This window comes from Tachyglossus aculeatus, chromosome 6, assembly GCF_015852505.1.
Source record: "Tachyglossus aculeatus isolate mTacAcu1 chromosome 6, mTacAcu1.pri, whole genome shotgun sequence".
Taxonomy (NCBI): Eukaryota; Metazoa; Chordata; class Mammalia; order Monotremata; family Tachyglossidae; genus Tachyglossus; species Tachyglossus aculeatus.
In genome coordinates, this window is record NC_052071.1 from 35326296 (window position 1) to 35339171 (window position 12876).

Sequence of the window (12876 nt, forward strand, 5' to 3'; positions counted from 1 at the left end):
TTAAGACGTGAGCCCCATACTGGACATGGACTGTGTCCAACCTGATTAGTTTGTATCAACCCCAGCACATAGTAATAATAATAATGGCATTTATTAAGTGCTTACTATGTGCAAAGCACTGTTCTAAGCGCTGGGGGGATACAAGGTCATGAGGTTGTCCCACGTGGGGCTCACAGTCTTCATCCCCATAGTACAGTGCCTGGTACACTGTAAGCACTTAATAATAATAACAATAATAATGGCATTTATTAAGCACTTACTATGTGCAAAGCACTGTTCTAAGCGCTGGGGAAGTTACAAGGTGATCAGGTTGTCCCACGGGGGGCTCACAGTCTGAATCCCCATTTTCCAGATGAGGGAACTGAGGCCCAGAGAAGTTAAGTGACATGCCCAAAGTCACACAGCTGACAATTGGTGGAGCCGGGATTTGAACCCCTGACCTCTGGCTCCAAACCCCGTGCTCTTTCCCCTGAGCCACGCTGCTTCTCTAATATAATAATATATTATTGATATTAATATTATCAATATATTATTATATTATATATAATAATAATAATTTTGGTATTTGTTAAGCACTTACTATGTACCAAGCACTGTTCTAAGCGCCGGGGGAGACACAAGGTCATCAGGTTGTCCCACATGGGGCTCACAGTCTTAATCCCCATTTTCCATTCATTCATTCATTCATGAGCGCTTACTGTGTGCAGAGCACTGTACTAAGCGCTTGGGAAGTACAAGTCGGCAACATAGAGACGGTTTCCAGATGAGGTAACTGAAGCACGGAGAAGTGAAGTGACTTGCCCAAAGTCACACACAGCTGATAAGTGGCGGAGCCGGGATTAGAACCCATGACCTCTGACTCCCAAGCTCGCGCTCTTTCCACAGAGCCATGCTGCTTCTCTACAAATACCATAAAAAAACCCAAAATAAAAAAAAACCCACTGAAATGAGGTGGAGCAGAGGCAAATCATCATCATCATCATCAATCGTATTTATTGAGCGCTTACTATGTGCAGAGCACTGTACTAAGCGCTTGGGAAGTACAAATTGGCAACATATAAATGAAAATGAAATTTTCATCCCAGGATTTGGGAGGCAAATGAAATTTTCCTTTGAAAATTGAAAGAAAGATCCAGCTCTGGTTCTTCATTTTTTTTCTTTTAGACTGTGAGCCCACTGTTGGGTAGGTACCGTCTCTATATGTTGCCAACTTATACTTCCCAAGCGCTTAGTACAGTGCTCTGCACACGGTAAGCGCTCAATAAAGATGATTGATTGATTAATTGAGGCAGGAGAGGGGAAAATGATGACTTAAGAATAATAATTGTGGTATTTATTAAGTGCTTACTACGTGCCAAGCAACGTACTAAGCGCTGGGATCGAAACAAGTTAGTATGATCGGGCCCAGATCCTGACCCACATGGGGCTCACAGTCTAAGGGGTGGGAGAACCGGTACTGAATCCCCATTTTACAAACGAAGAAGGTGAGTCCCAGAGACATTAAGAGATTTGTCCAAGGTCACACAGCAGAAAACTAGCAGAACCGGGATAAGAACTCGGGTCCTCTGACATCCTAAACCTAGGCTGTTTTCACTAGGCTAGGCCCTCAGCTGTAATTTATTTAGACTGTGAGCCCACTGTTGGGTAGGGACTGTCTCTCTATGTTGCCAACTTGTACTTCCCAAGCGCTTAGTACAGTGCTCTGCACACAGTAAGCGCTCAATAAATACGATTGATTGATTTAGCTTTTAGCTACGTCCATTATCGGAGCGGGACGGTGTCCTGGTTTCCTCCTTTACCATTCGCTCTCCTCCTATCCTCCCACTGAAGGGCTCTGTACTAGACGGCATTAAATCCCTCTCTCTCTCTGGATCTCTTCTTGCTCTCTAGAGTCACGGCCACTGTCTGATGGAGCGCCGTTCTGGACGACCTCCTCCCACCCGCCCAACTGCCGTCTATGAGGGAGTTGGGACAAATTGACCTCTGAAGGAACAGAAGCGGTGGGGAGAGACAGACAGACGGAAAAAGTCAGAAAAAGAGAGAAAAGGGGGTGGACAACAGCGTTTGTGGACACTCGGGAAGAGACAGAACGAGAAAGGGAAAATGGATTTACCAGTGAGAGGTGGGAGAAAAATATAAAGCCTGAGAAAAGAGAGGAATAAATAGTAGGAGAAAGAGAGGGTGAGTCAGAATGAGAGAATTAAGGGAGATATTGTGAGAATTTTATTATAGCCCACTCCCCAAAGCCCTGGGATTTGTCTCTGGTCTTTGCATGCTCTGGGCATCTCCCTGAGGTCAGTCGCACAGCTGGGTTGGGCTTTGGGCGGGCAGAGGGCCGGGAGAAGCAAGCACTGAGCAGCCCCGGATGGCGGAGGTTGTAAAAGAACTAGTGATCATCATCATCATCAATTGTATTTATTGAGCGCTTACTGTGTGCAGAGCACTGGGCTAAGTGCTTGGGAAGTAGAAGTTGGCAACATCTAGAGACAGTCCCTACCCAACAGTGGGCTCACAGTCTAAAAACTGTGGTGACGGGGGACAGAGGGAGGTTGGGGGGCACGGGTGCTCATCCGCGTGCGATGGCTTTTCTCTTCCCCAAATAAATCCGATCCGTCCTAGATCTGAGTGCATTAGAGCATGTGGCTTTTAGAGAGGATTTCACCGGCAGGCTGGAGGGCTCTCTCCCCGCTCCCGGGTTGACACGGGTTCTGAGTTCCTGCTCCCCTCCGCCCCACCTCATCATCATCATCATCAGTCGTATTTATTGAGCGCTTACTGTGTGCAGAGCACTGTACTAAGTGCTTGGGAGGTGGCAACCTCTCCGGGGTTTGTCCCTCCACGGCTCCAGGGCTGGCAACCGGGGAAAAAGGGTCTGGGGGATCAGAGTGGAGAACAGAGGTGGGCATCCTGCTCTCTTCCATCCTGTGAGGACCCGTGCAATGGCTGCGAGGCGGGTGACCGGCATTCTCGGATAGGGGAGGTGAGTCGGGCTGCTGACCTGGCCCGCTTTGGGGTAGGGACCGTCTTTATATGTTGACAACTTGTCCTTCCCAAGCGCTTAGTACAGTGTTCCGCACACAGTAAGCGCTCAATAGATACGATTGAATGAGTGAATGGTGGGGTGATGACCAGGGTACTGACCCGAGGGAGGCTGGGCTGCGGGGGTGACCCGGGGAGCTGACCTGAGGGGAACACTAACCTGAGGATACTGGCCCGTGGGGCTAACCTGGGGGATGCTGACCTGAGGTACTATCCTGGGATGCTAACCCGGGGGTTCCCTCCCCTGAGGTACAGTGCTTTGCACATAGTAAGCGCTTAATAAATGCCATTATTATTATTATTATTATTATTATTACTGGCCTGGGGGGCATTAACCTGGTGGATTCTTTCCTAGGGCACCATCTGGGATCCCGTCTGGGTGCCAAGAGAGCAGACAGAACCGGGCGCTCAGAAGCTTGGAGCGGTCAGCGAGTGGGCCTCCGTCCCCGGAGATCGGAGGCAGGTTTGAGGACGGGAGAGGCTCGTTGGCAAAGGAGTGAGTGAGGCTGAGGGGGGCCTGCCCGATGCCCCAACTTCCCCCTCACCGAGCCCTCTAAACCCAAGTTCTGAGGGGAGCCTTATTTGTTCTCCCCAAACTCAAGCCTTTTTTGCCCTGGGTGTTTCTGGGGCAGTGGGGCTGGTGGCTGGCCTCCCACTGTGGATCTGCTAGTAATAATAATAATAATAATAATAATATTTGTTAAGTGCTTACTATGTGCAAAGCACCGTTCTAACTGCTGGGGAGGTTACAAGGTGATCAGGTTGTCCCCCGGGGGGCTCACAGTCTTCAACCCCATTTTACAGATGAGGGAACTGAGGCCCAGAGAAGTGAAGTGACTTGCCCAAAGTCACCCAGCTGACAGTTGGCGGAGCTGGGATTTGAACCCACGACCTCTGACTCCAAAGCCCGGGCTCTTTCCACTGAGCCACGCTGTACCTGAGGAGAGTAGCCAGCAGATCCTAAGGATCCAGGCTGAGGTTTGGCGAGCACAGCATAGGTGGGGTTCTGAATGGGGACGGGGGAGCAGGGGAGACTGATGAGTTAAGGAGGATGGGGGGTGGGTCCAGGTCTCCCAAACGGGGTCGGGGAGAGGATGGCAAACTCTATTTCGTGGGATTGTTTGCTCGGAGCTGTTGCTAATAATAATAATAATGATGATGATGGCATTTATTAAGTACTTATTAATCAATCAATCAATCGTATTTATTGAGCGCTTACTATGTGCAGAGCACTGTACTAAGCGCTTGGGAAGTACAAATTGGCAACACATATAGAGACAGTCCCTACCCAACAGTGGGCTCACAGTCTAAAAGGGGGAGACAGAGAACAGAACCAAACAAACCAACAAAATAAAATAAATAGGATAGAAATAAATAGGATAGATATTAGGTGCAAAGCACTGTTCTAAGCACTGGGGAGGTTACAAGGTGATCAGGTTGTCCCACGTGGGGCTCACAGTCTTCATCCCCATTTTCCAGAGGAGGGAACTGAGGCCCCGAGAAGTGAAGCGACTCGCCCAAAGTCACCCAGCTGACAAGTGGCGGAGCCGGGATTTGAACCCATGACCTCCGAGTCCAAAGCCCGGGCTCTTTCCACTGAGCTACGCTGCTTCCCCCCCCCACCCCCCCCCCCACCCCTTTTAGACTGTGAGCCCACTGTTGGGTAGGGAATGTCTCTATATGTTGCCAACTTGTACTTCCCAAGCGCTTAGTACAGTGCTCTGCACACAGTAAGCGCTCAATAAATACGATTGATTTATTGATTGATTGATTCTCTATCATCCGGCTTGCTAGCTGGATGATGCAGGGTCTAGGTGGCTTGGCCGAATCCGTCCCCTTCCTTCCTCCAGCTGGGGCTCCAGCCAGCCCAATTAACCCCTCCAAAGACCCCCTTCCAGAGGGGGACAGCCGTGTCATCATCTTGGGGGGCCCTTCGATCAACATGGGGCACACTCCAGGGTCCAGGTGAAAGTGGGGGCGGAACCCAGGGGAGGCAGGGAAATCAATCAATCAATCAATCGTATTTATTGAGCACTCTATTTATTTATTTATTTATTTTACTTGTACATATCTATTCTGTTTATTTTATTTTGTTAGTATGTTTGGTTTTGTCTCCCCCTTTTAGACTGTGAGCCCACTGTTGGGTAGGGACTGTCTCTATATGTTGCCAACCTGTACTTCCCAAGCGCTTAGTACAGTGCTCTGCACACAGTAAGCGCTCAATAAATACGATTGATGATGATGACGATGTGTGGGGAAAACAAGCTGCAGGGGAATCTGTTGTCATCCCATAAGGAGAGGATTTGAGCGTCGGGAACAGGGGCTTTACTTCAACCGTTTACCCAACCACAAGATGCCTTGACCTCCATCTCCTCAGGGCCACTTCCTTTCAGAGAAGCAGCGTGGCTCAGTGGAAAGAGCCCGGGCTTTGGAGTCAGAGGTCATGGGTTCGAATCCCGGCTCCGCCACCTGTCTGCTGTGTGACCTGGGGCAAGTCACTTAACTTCTCTGAGCCTCAGTGACCTCATCTGTAAAATGGGGATGAAGACTGTGAGCCCCACGTGGACAACCTGATCACTTTGTATCCCCCCCCCAAGCGCTTAGAACAGTGCTTTGCACATAGTAAGCGCTTAACAAATGCCAACATTATTATTATTATTATTACTACCTCAAGGCCCTCCCCATCCCGCCCGCCGTAGGCTCTCCGGCCCCGCCGTCCGAAGGAAGGAGCCGACTTCCACACGAATTCTAGTTTAAATGACCGGAGTGGGAGATGGTGGAGGCTGAGAGAGGCAGGAAGGAGGAGCGGCAGATGGAGTCAGAGACGACCTGCCGGGCTTAGGGGAAGCGGGGCTGGATGGAGACACCTGGACCCTGGGATGGGGTGGGGTTGGGGGGCTAATCTGGGGCTAATGAATCAATCAATCAATCAATCGTATTTATTGAGCGCTTACTATGTGCAGAGCACTGTACTAAGCGCTTGGGAAGTACAAATTGGCATCACATAGAGACAGTCCCTACCCGATAGTGGGCTCACAGTCTAAAAGGGGGAGACAGAGAACAGAACCAAACATACCAACAAAATAAAATAAGTAGGATAGAAATGTACAAGTAAAATAAATAAATAAATAAATAAACAGAGTAATAAATATGTACAACCATATATACATATATACAGGTGCTGTGGGGAGGGGAAGGCGGTAAGGCGGGGGGATGGAGAGGGGGACAAGGGGGAGAGGAAAGAAGGGGCTCAATCTGGGAAGGCCTCCTGGAGGAGGTGAGCTCTCAGCAGGGCTCAGCAGGGCTCACCACTAATGAAGTGGTGAGACCCATCAGAAGTGGCTTTCTCAGCGACCTCAGGTCGGTGTCCTTCACGCCAGTCTGAGGGAAGGATCCGTCCTTTCCTTCGAGGAGGAGACTCGTCATCCCAGATGGATATTGGGGCCCATTTGCCCCTGGTGCCCTCACACGCCCCTTCTTTCTCGGCCTCCGAATCCCCCCGTCGCTGCTCCTCCCGGCGGGGCCGGGCTCGTCCCCTTAGCAGGACTTCCCTGCCCAGCCAGGCTTCTCCCTTAGTGGGCCCTGGGAAAGGGGAGAAGCTGTGAGGCCCTAGTAGAGAGAGCATGGACTTGGGTTCTACTCTAATTGCTTGCTGTGCGACCACTGTACTAAGCGCTTGGGAAGTCCAAGTTGACAACATATAGAGACAGTCATCATCATCAATCGTATTTATTGAGCGCTTACTATGTGCAGAGCACTGTACTAAGCGCTTGGGAAATCCAAGTTGGCAACATCTAGAGACAGTCCCTACCCAACAGTGGGCTCACAGTCTAAAAGGGGGAGACAGAGAACAAAACCAAACATACTAACAAAATAAAATAAATAGAATAGATAGGTACAAATAAAATGAATGAATAAATAAATAGAGTAATAAATATGTACAAACATATATACAGGTCCCTACCCAACAGTGGGCTCACAGTCTGGAAAGTGAAGTGACTTGCCCAAAGTCACCCAGCTGACAGGTGGCGGAGCCGGGATTTGAACCCTGCACCCCCCGTGCCCCGACACCACTCCGTCCTCTCTCCCTTCAGGCTGCGAGGAGCCCGTGCCCCGATCATGGCGCGCCTCCTGGTCCTCCTTCCTTCCCTCCTCCTCCTCCCGTTTCTGGCCCCGAGGGGCCCGGCTGGGGCCCCCGGGCCCCCGCGGCCTCAGTCGATCCGGATCGAGGGGGACGTCACGCTGGGGGGCCTGTTCCCCGTCCACGCCCGAGGCCCCGCCGGGGTGCCCTGCGGGGAGGTCAAGAAGGAGAAGGGCATTCATCGCCTGGAAGCCATGCTCTACGCCCTGGACCAGATCAACAGGGACCCCGAGCTGCTGCCCAACCTGACGCTGGGGGCCCGCATCCTGGACACCTGCTCCCGAGACACCTACGCCCTGGAGCAGTCCCTCAGCTTCGTGCAGGCCCTGATCCAGAGGGACGCCTCCGAGCTGCGCTGCTCCGACGGCCGGCGGCCCGTGGTGCCCAAGCCGGAGCGCGTCGTCGGGGTCATCGGGGCGTCCGCCAGCTCCGTCTCCATAATGGTGGCCAACGTGCTGCGCCTCTTTGCGGTGAGAGGGATGCTGGGGGGAGGAATACTAATAATCAATCAATCAATCGTATTTATTGAGCGCTTACCGTGTGCAGAGCACTGGACTAAGCGCTTGGGAAGTACGAGTTGGCAACATATAGAGACGGTCCCTACCCAACAGTGGGCTCACGGTCTAGAAGGGGGAATAATGATGTGCCAAGCACTGCTCTAAGCGCTGGGGAGGCTCCAGGCTGATCAGGTTGTCCCAGTCTTCATCCCCATTTTACAGATGAGGGAACTGAGGCACGGAGAAGTGACTTGCCCAAAGTCACACAGCCGACACCTGGCGGAGCCGGGATTAGAACCCGTGACCTCCGACTCCAAAGCCCGGGCTCTTTCCACTGAGCCACGCTGGAGCGTGTCTACCAACTCTATCGGAATTTACGGTCCCAAATGCTTAGTACAGTGCTCAATAAATATTTACGTATTTATTACTCTATTTATTGATTTTATTTGTACATATTGATTCTATTTATTTTATTAATATGTTTTGTTTTGTTGTCTGTCTCCCCCTTCTAGACTGTGAGCCCACTGTTGGGTAGGGACCGTCTCTAGATGTTGCCATCTTGGACTTCCCAAGCGCTTAGTCCGGTGCTCTGCGCACAGTAAGCGCTCAATAAATACGATTGATTGATTGATTGATTGGGGAAGGCCCCTGCTGGGGCTTGGGGCGTGGGGCCAGTAGCCCTAGCCAAGAGGATCTGGAAGCAGACACCCCCCCCCCCCAGGGCTCTGTTTCTGGTCCTGCCCTCGGCCCACGCGCCCCCAGAATGCTCCGTACTTCTCTCTGACCTTCAGCCTTTCCTCATTTGGCTAAAAATCCCCCAATCCCTGGGATTAATCTCCCTAATGGGTATCATGCAAATCCAGCCGAGAACGGAAGGGCCAGATCCCTGCCCCGGCGTCCCGATCGGACCTCACCCTTTCCACCCCTGGGTCCCCGGGCACCAACGTTGTTGTTATTGTTGCCAACTTGTACTTCCCAAGTGCTGAGAACGGTGCTCTGCCCGCAGTAAGCGCTCACTAAATACGATTTAATAAATGAATAACGTGAAAAGGGCAGCCCCGCTCTCCCGTGTTTAGCCGATTTCACCAAGGGAAAGAGCTGACCCCGTGGGAGAGGACAAGTAAGTGAGGAGCGGTGGTGGCGGGGAGAGGGGACGGGCTTTCATCCTCCGGTTCTCCCTCCCACCAGATCCCCCAGATCAGCTACGCCTCCACCGCGCCGGAGCTCAGCGACAACAGCCGCTACGACTATTTCTCGCGGGTGGTGCCCCCCGACTCCTACCAGGCCCAGGCCATGGTGGACATTGTCAAGGCCCTGGGGTGGAACTACGTCTCCACGCTCGCCTCCGAGGGCAACTACGGGGAGAGCGGGGTCGAGGCCTTCGTGCAGATCTCCCGCGAGGCCGGTGAGTGGAAGGGCGGGCCCCGGGGGCCGAGGAGGGCCCTCCGAGGGGCTAGAGGATCGCGGCCCCCCGAGAGGGGATCCCGGGGGAGAGAATGGGGAGGGAGGTTGGGGGGTGTGGAGGGGGCAGGGTTAAGATGTGGACGAACCAGGAAGTTCTGACACAAGGAAGCCACAGGTGGGGTCTGCATCGCCCAATCCATCAAGATCCCGCGGGAGCCGAAGCCAGGAGAGTTCGACAAGCTCATCGGTCGGCTGATGGAGACATCCAGCGCCCGGGGCATCGTCGTCTTCGCCAACGAGGATGACATCAAGTGAGGGTCCCGGGAAGCGGGCGGGTGGGTGAGGGGGGGTGGTGGGGGAAGGTCTGGCTCACCCTCTCTCCCCGCAGACGAGTGCTGGAGGCCGCCCGTCGCGCCAACCTGACAGGGCATTTTCTCTGGGTGGGCTCGGACAGCTGGGGCGCCAAGACTTCACCCATCTTAGACCTGGAGGATGTGGCCGAGGGAGCCGTCACCGTTTTACCCAAACGGGCCTCCATCGATGGTGAGCAGGCCCTGCCACCCGCAGAACCCAGTAGGACTCACGCCAAGCCTTGCTCCTCTCTCGCAGGGTCAGCCCCGCTCCACAGAGAGGGCGAAAAAAACCCTCATCGCTCACCTCCATCTTCTCTCACTCCCCCTTCCCTTCCATTACTTTGGGAGAAAAAATAAAACAATCATAATAATGGCATTTATCAGGCGCTTACTATGCGCTGGGGAGGTTTCGAGGTGATGAGGTTGTCCCACGGGGGGCTCACAGTCTTCATCCCCATTTTACAGATGGGGTCACCGAGGCCCAGAGGAGTGAAGCGACTTGCCCAAAGTCACACAGCTGACAGTTGGCGGAGCCGAGATTTGAACCCATCAATCAATCAATCAATCAATCATATTTATTGAGCACTGTACTAAGCGCTTGGGAAGTACAAGTTGGCAACCCATGACCTCTGACTCCAAAGCCCGGGCTCTTTCCACTGAGCCACGCTGCTTCTCTATATTTGTTAAGCGCTTACTAGGTGCCAAGCACTGTTCAAAGCATTAGCATTCCTTCTAGGCTGTTAGCCCACTGTTGGGAAGGGACCATCTCTTTACGTTGCCAACTTGTCCTTCCCAAGCGCTTAGTCCAGTGCTCTGCACACAGTAAGCGCTCAATAAATACGATTGAATGAATGAATGAATTAGGGTAGATAGAAGGTAATCAGATTGGACATAGCCCCTTTCCCACATTCATTCATTCATTCATTCCATCGTATTTATTGAGCGCTTACTGTGTGCAGAGCACTGTACTAAGCGCTTGGGAAGTACAGGGAACTCCAAGTCTTGATCCCCATTTTACAGATGAGGTAACTGAGGCGCAGAGAAGTGAAGTGACTTCCCCGAGGTCACACGGCAGGCAAGTGATGGAGCCAGGATTCGAATCCGCGATCTTCGGACCCCCCAGGCCCGTAGTCTGTCCAGTAGGCCACACCGCTTCCCCTGGGTGACTGCTGGGAAGAGGAGGTGATCCAGGGGAAGCGGTGTGGCCACCCGTAGGGGAGAGGACTTGGTTTCCCCCGCAAATGCCATTCCCTCCCATTATTCTAGTAGTCGTGACATTTGGTAGTCTTCTAGACTGTGAGCCCACTGTTGGGTAGGGACTGTCTCTATATGTTGCCAACTTGTACTTCCGAAGCGCTTAGTACAGTGCTCTGCACACAGTAAGCGCTCAATAAATACCATTGATTGATTTGGTAAGCACAGCCTTCTAGACTGTGAGCCCGCTGTTGGATAGGGGCCGTCTCTAGATGTTGCCAACTTGTACTTCCGAAGCGCTTAGTACAGTGCTCTGCACACAGTAAGCGCTCAATAAATACCATTGATTGATTTGGTAAGCACAGCCTTCTAGACTGTGAGCCCGCTGTTGGATAGGGGCCGTCTCTAGATGTTGCCAACTTGGACTTCCCAAGCGCTTAGTCCGGTGCTCTGCACACAGTAAGCGCTCAATAAATACGATCGACTGAATTGAATGAATGAATGAACTTGTTCTGAATTCAGTAAGCACCGGGCGCAGGGCTGGAGGTAGATAAGACACTCCCTGTAGACCGTGAGCTCGCTGTGGGCAGGGAACGTGTCCGCCGGCTCCGTTACACCGTCCCCTCCCAGGCACTTAGCACAGTGCTCCGCGCACGGCAAGCACTCGATGGATGCCGCCGACTGACTGGTGGTGCCGTCTGCCCTTTCGGCGCCGGGCCAGGCTTCGACCAGTATTTCACCAGCCGCTCCCTGGAGAACAATCGGCGCAACATCTGGTTCGCGGAGTTCTGGGAGGACAATTTCCACTGCCAGCTGACCCATCTGGGGACCCAACGCGAAGGATCCTCCCGCAAGTGCACTGGTGAGAAGCGTTAATGGGGAAGAAGAGGAGCTGCTGGAGCTGCCCGAGGCCTCCGCTTCGGAGCCGGCTTGGCTCTGGGGATGAAATCTCCTAGCCTCCTCTTCCCCCGACCTAATGAAGCAAATTTCCCTGCCCGCCACCTCTCACTCTTAACTCTCCCTTCTCCTCCGCTCACTGTTGACGCTTTTCTCCCCGCGTGGAACTCCCTTCCCTGTCTCCTTTACCAAGCCGGGTCCTTCCCGTTCCTAAAAACCCTCCATATCTCCTCCCCGACGAGGTTCCCTCGGTCCCCTCGGCATGCTTGGGGATGTATCTATTTCCACTTCTCTTACCTTTCACGCTCCTTTTAACCGTTGGTTAAAATGGGCGTCTTCTCCTTGTCTTCCCCGTTAAGTCCTTTGAGGCCAGGGGTGATATCTTTTCCTGATATTGTCTCATGTTCCCCAAATGCGGAGCGCAGGGCTCCCTAAACACGCTTTGTTAAAGTACTTTTTGCCAAAGAAGGGCCCTGTCTGTCCCTTCCTCACCCCCAAACGAGAGAGAGGGTGGGGGAGCGAGGAAGATGTGGATGATGTCGACCCCGATTCCGGCTGACCTTTTTAACCCCGGGGGCAGGTGAAGAGCGGATCGGGCGGGACTCGGCCTACGAACAGGAAGGGAAAGTCCAGTTCGTCATCGACGCGGTGTACGCGGTGGCTCACGCGCTGCACAGTTTGCACCGGGCTCTGTGCCCGGGCCAGGCTGGCGTCTGTCCGAGCATGGACCCCTCCAACGGACGCCGGCTGCTGCAGTACATCCGCGCCGTCAACTTCAACGGTGAGAACCGACGAGGCTACCGCAGGGGCGGGCTGGGGGGCAGGGGAGGGCCCACTCAGGGCCGGGACGGTCTCTCTGGGGACGTTTGCGGGGCGAGGATTGGGCCGGACGTGGAGACCGGCGGGAGGAAGCCGAGGCCCGCCCGAGCGCTCAGAGACCCCCCCGTCGGGGGCGGGTGGACCCACGTCTAGGCAGCGCCGGGACCCCCGTGATGTTCAACGAGAACGGTGACGCCCCCGGCCGCTACGACATCTTCCAGTTCCAGCTGACCAACGGCAGCGCCCCCGGCTATCACGCCATCGGCCAGTGGACCGGATTCCTGCGGCTGAACGTGAGCGTCATTCATTCATTGTCATATTTATTGAGCGCTTACTGTGTGCAGAGCACTGTACTAAGCGCTTGTCCCCACCTCACGAGACCCCCGGACCGGTCCTGGGGGGGGCCGGGGGTCGTGGGGGGCTCGATGGGGGCCGGAGGCCGGACGACTGGGGCCTCGAACCGGCCTCCAGGCCAGATTCTCCCCGCGGATTCCAGCCTGCCTCTCCCCACTGACCCTCCCGTCGAAGGAGG

At 53.6% G+C, this 12876-nt stretch overlaps 1 protein-coding gene across 1 annotated transcript in view; it reads left to right on the forward strand.

The window, feature by feature from the left end:
* The window catches only part of LOC119929546 (metabotropic glutamate receptor 6-like), a 47433-nt gene that overhangs the window by 18494 nt on the left and 16063 nt on the right, over positions 1–12876 (forward strand). Inside the window, exons 7-16 of the mRNA XM_038747719.1 lie at positions 2849–2980; positions 3395–3502; positions 7008–7034; positions 7270–7650; positions 8866–9082; positions 9257–9392; positions 9470–9624; positions 11350–11490; positions 12106–12306; positions 12498–12637. Of these exons, the coding sequence (XP_038603647.1) occupies positions 2849–2980; positions 3395–3502; positions 7008–7034; positions 7270–7650; positions 8866–9082; positions 9257–9392; positions 9470–9624; positions 11350–11490; positions 12106–12306; positions 12498–12637 (1638 nt within the window). The remainder of the gene's footprint in view (positions 1–2848; positions 2981–3394; positions 3503–7007; positions 7035–7269; positions 7651–8865; positions 9083–9256; positions 9393–9469; positions 9625–11349; positions 11491–12105; positions 12307–12497; positions 12638–12876) is intronic.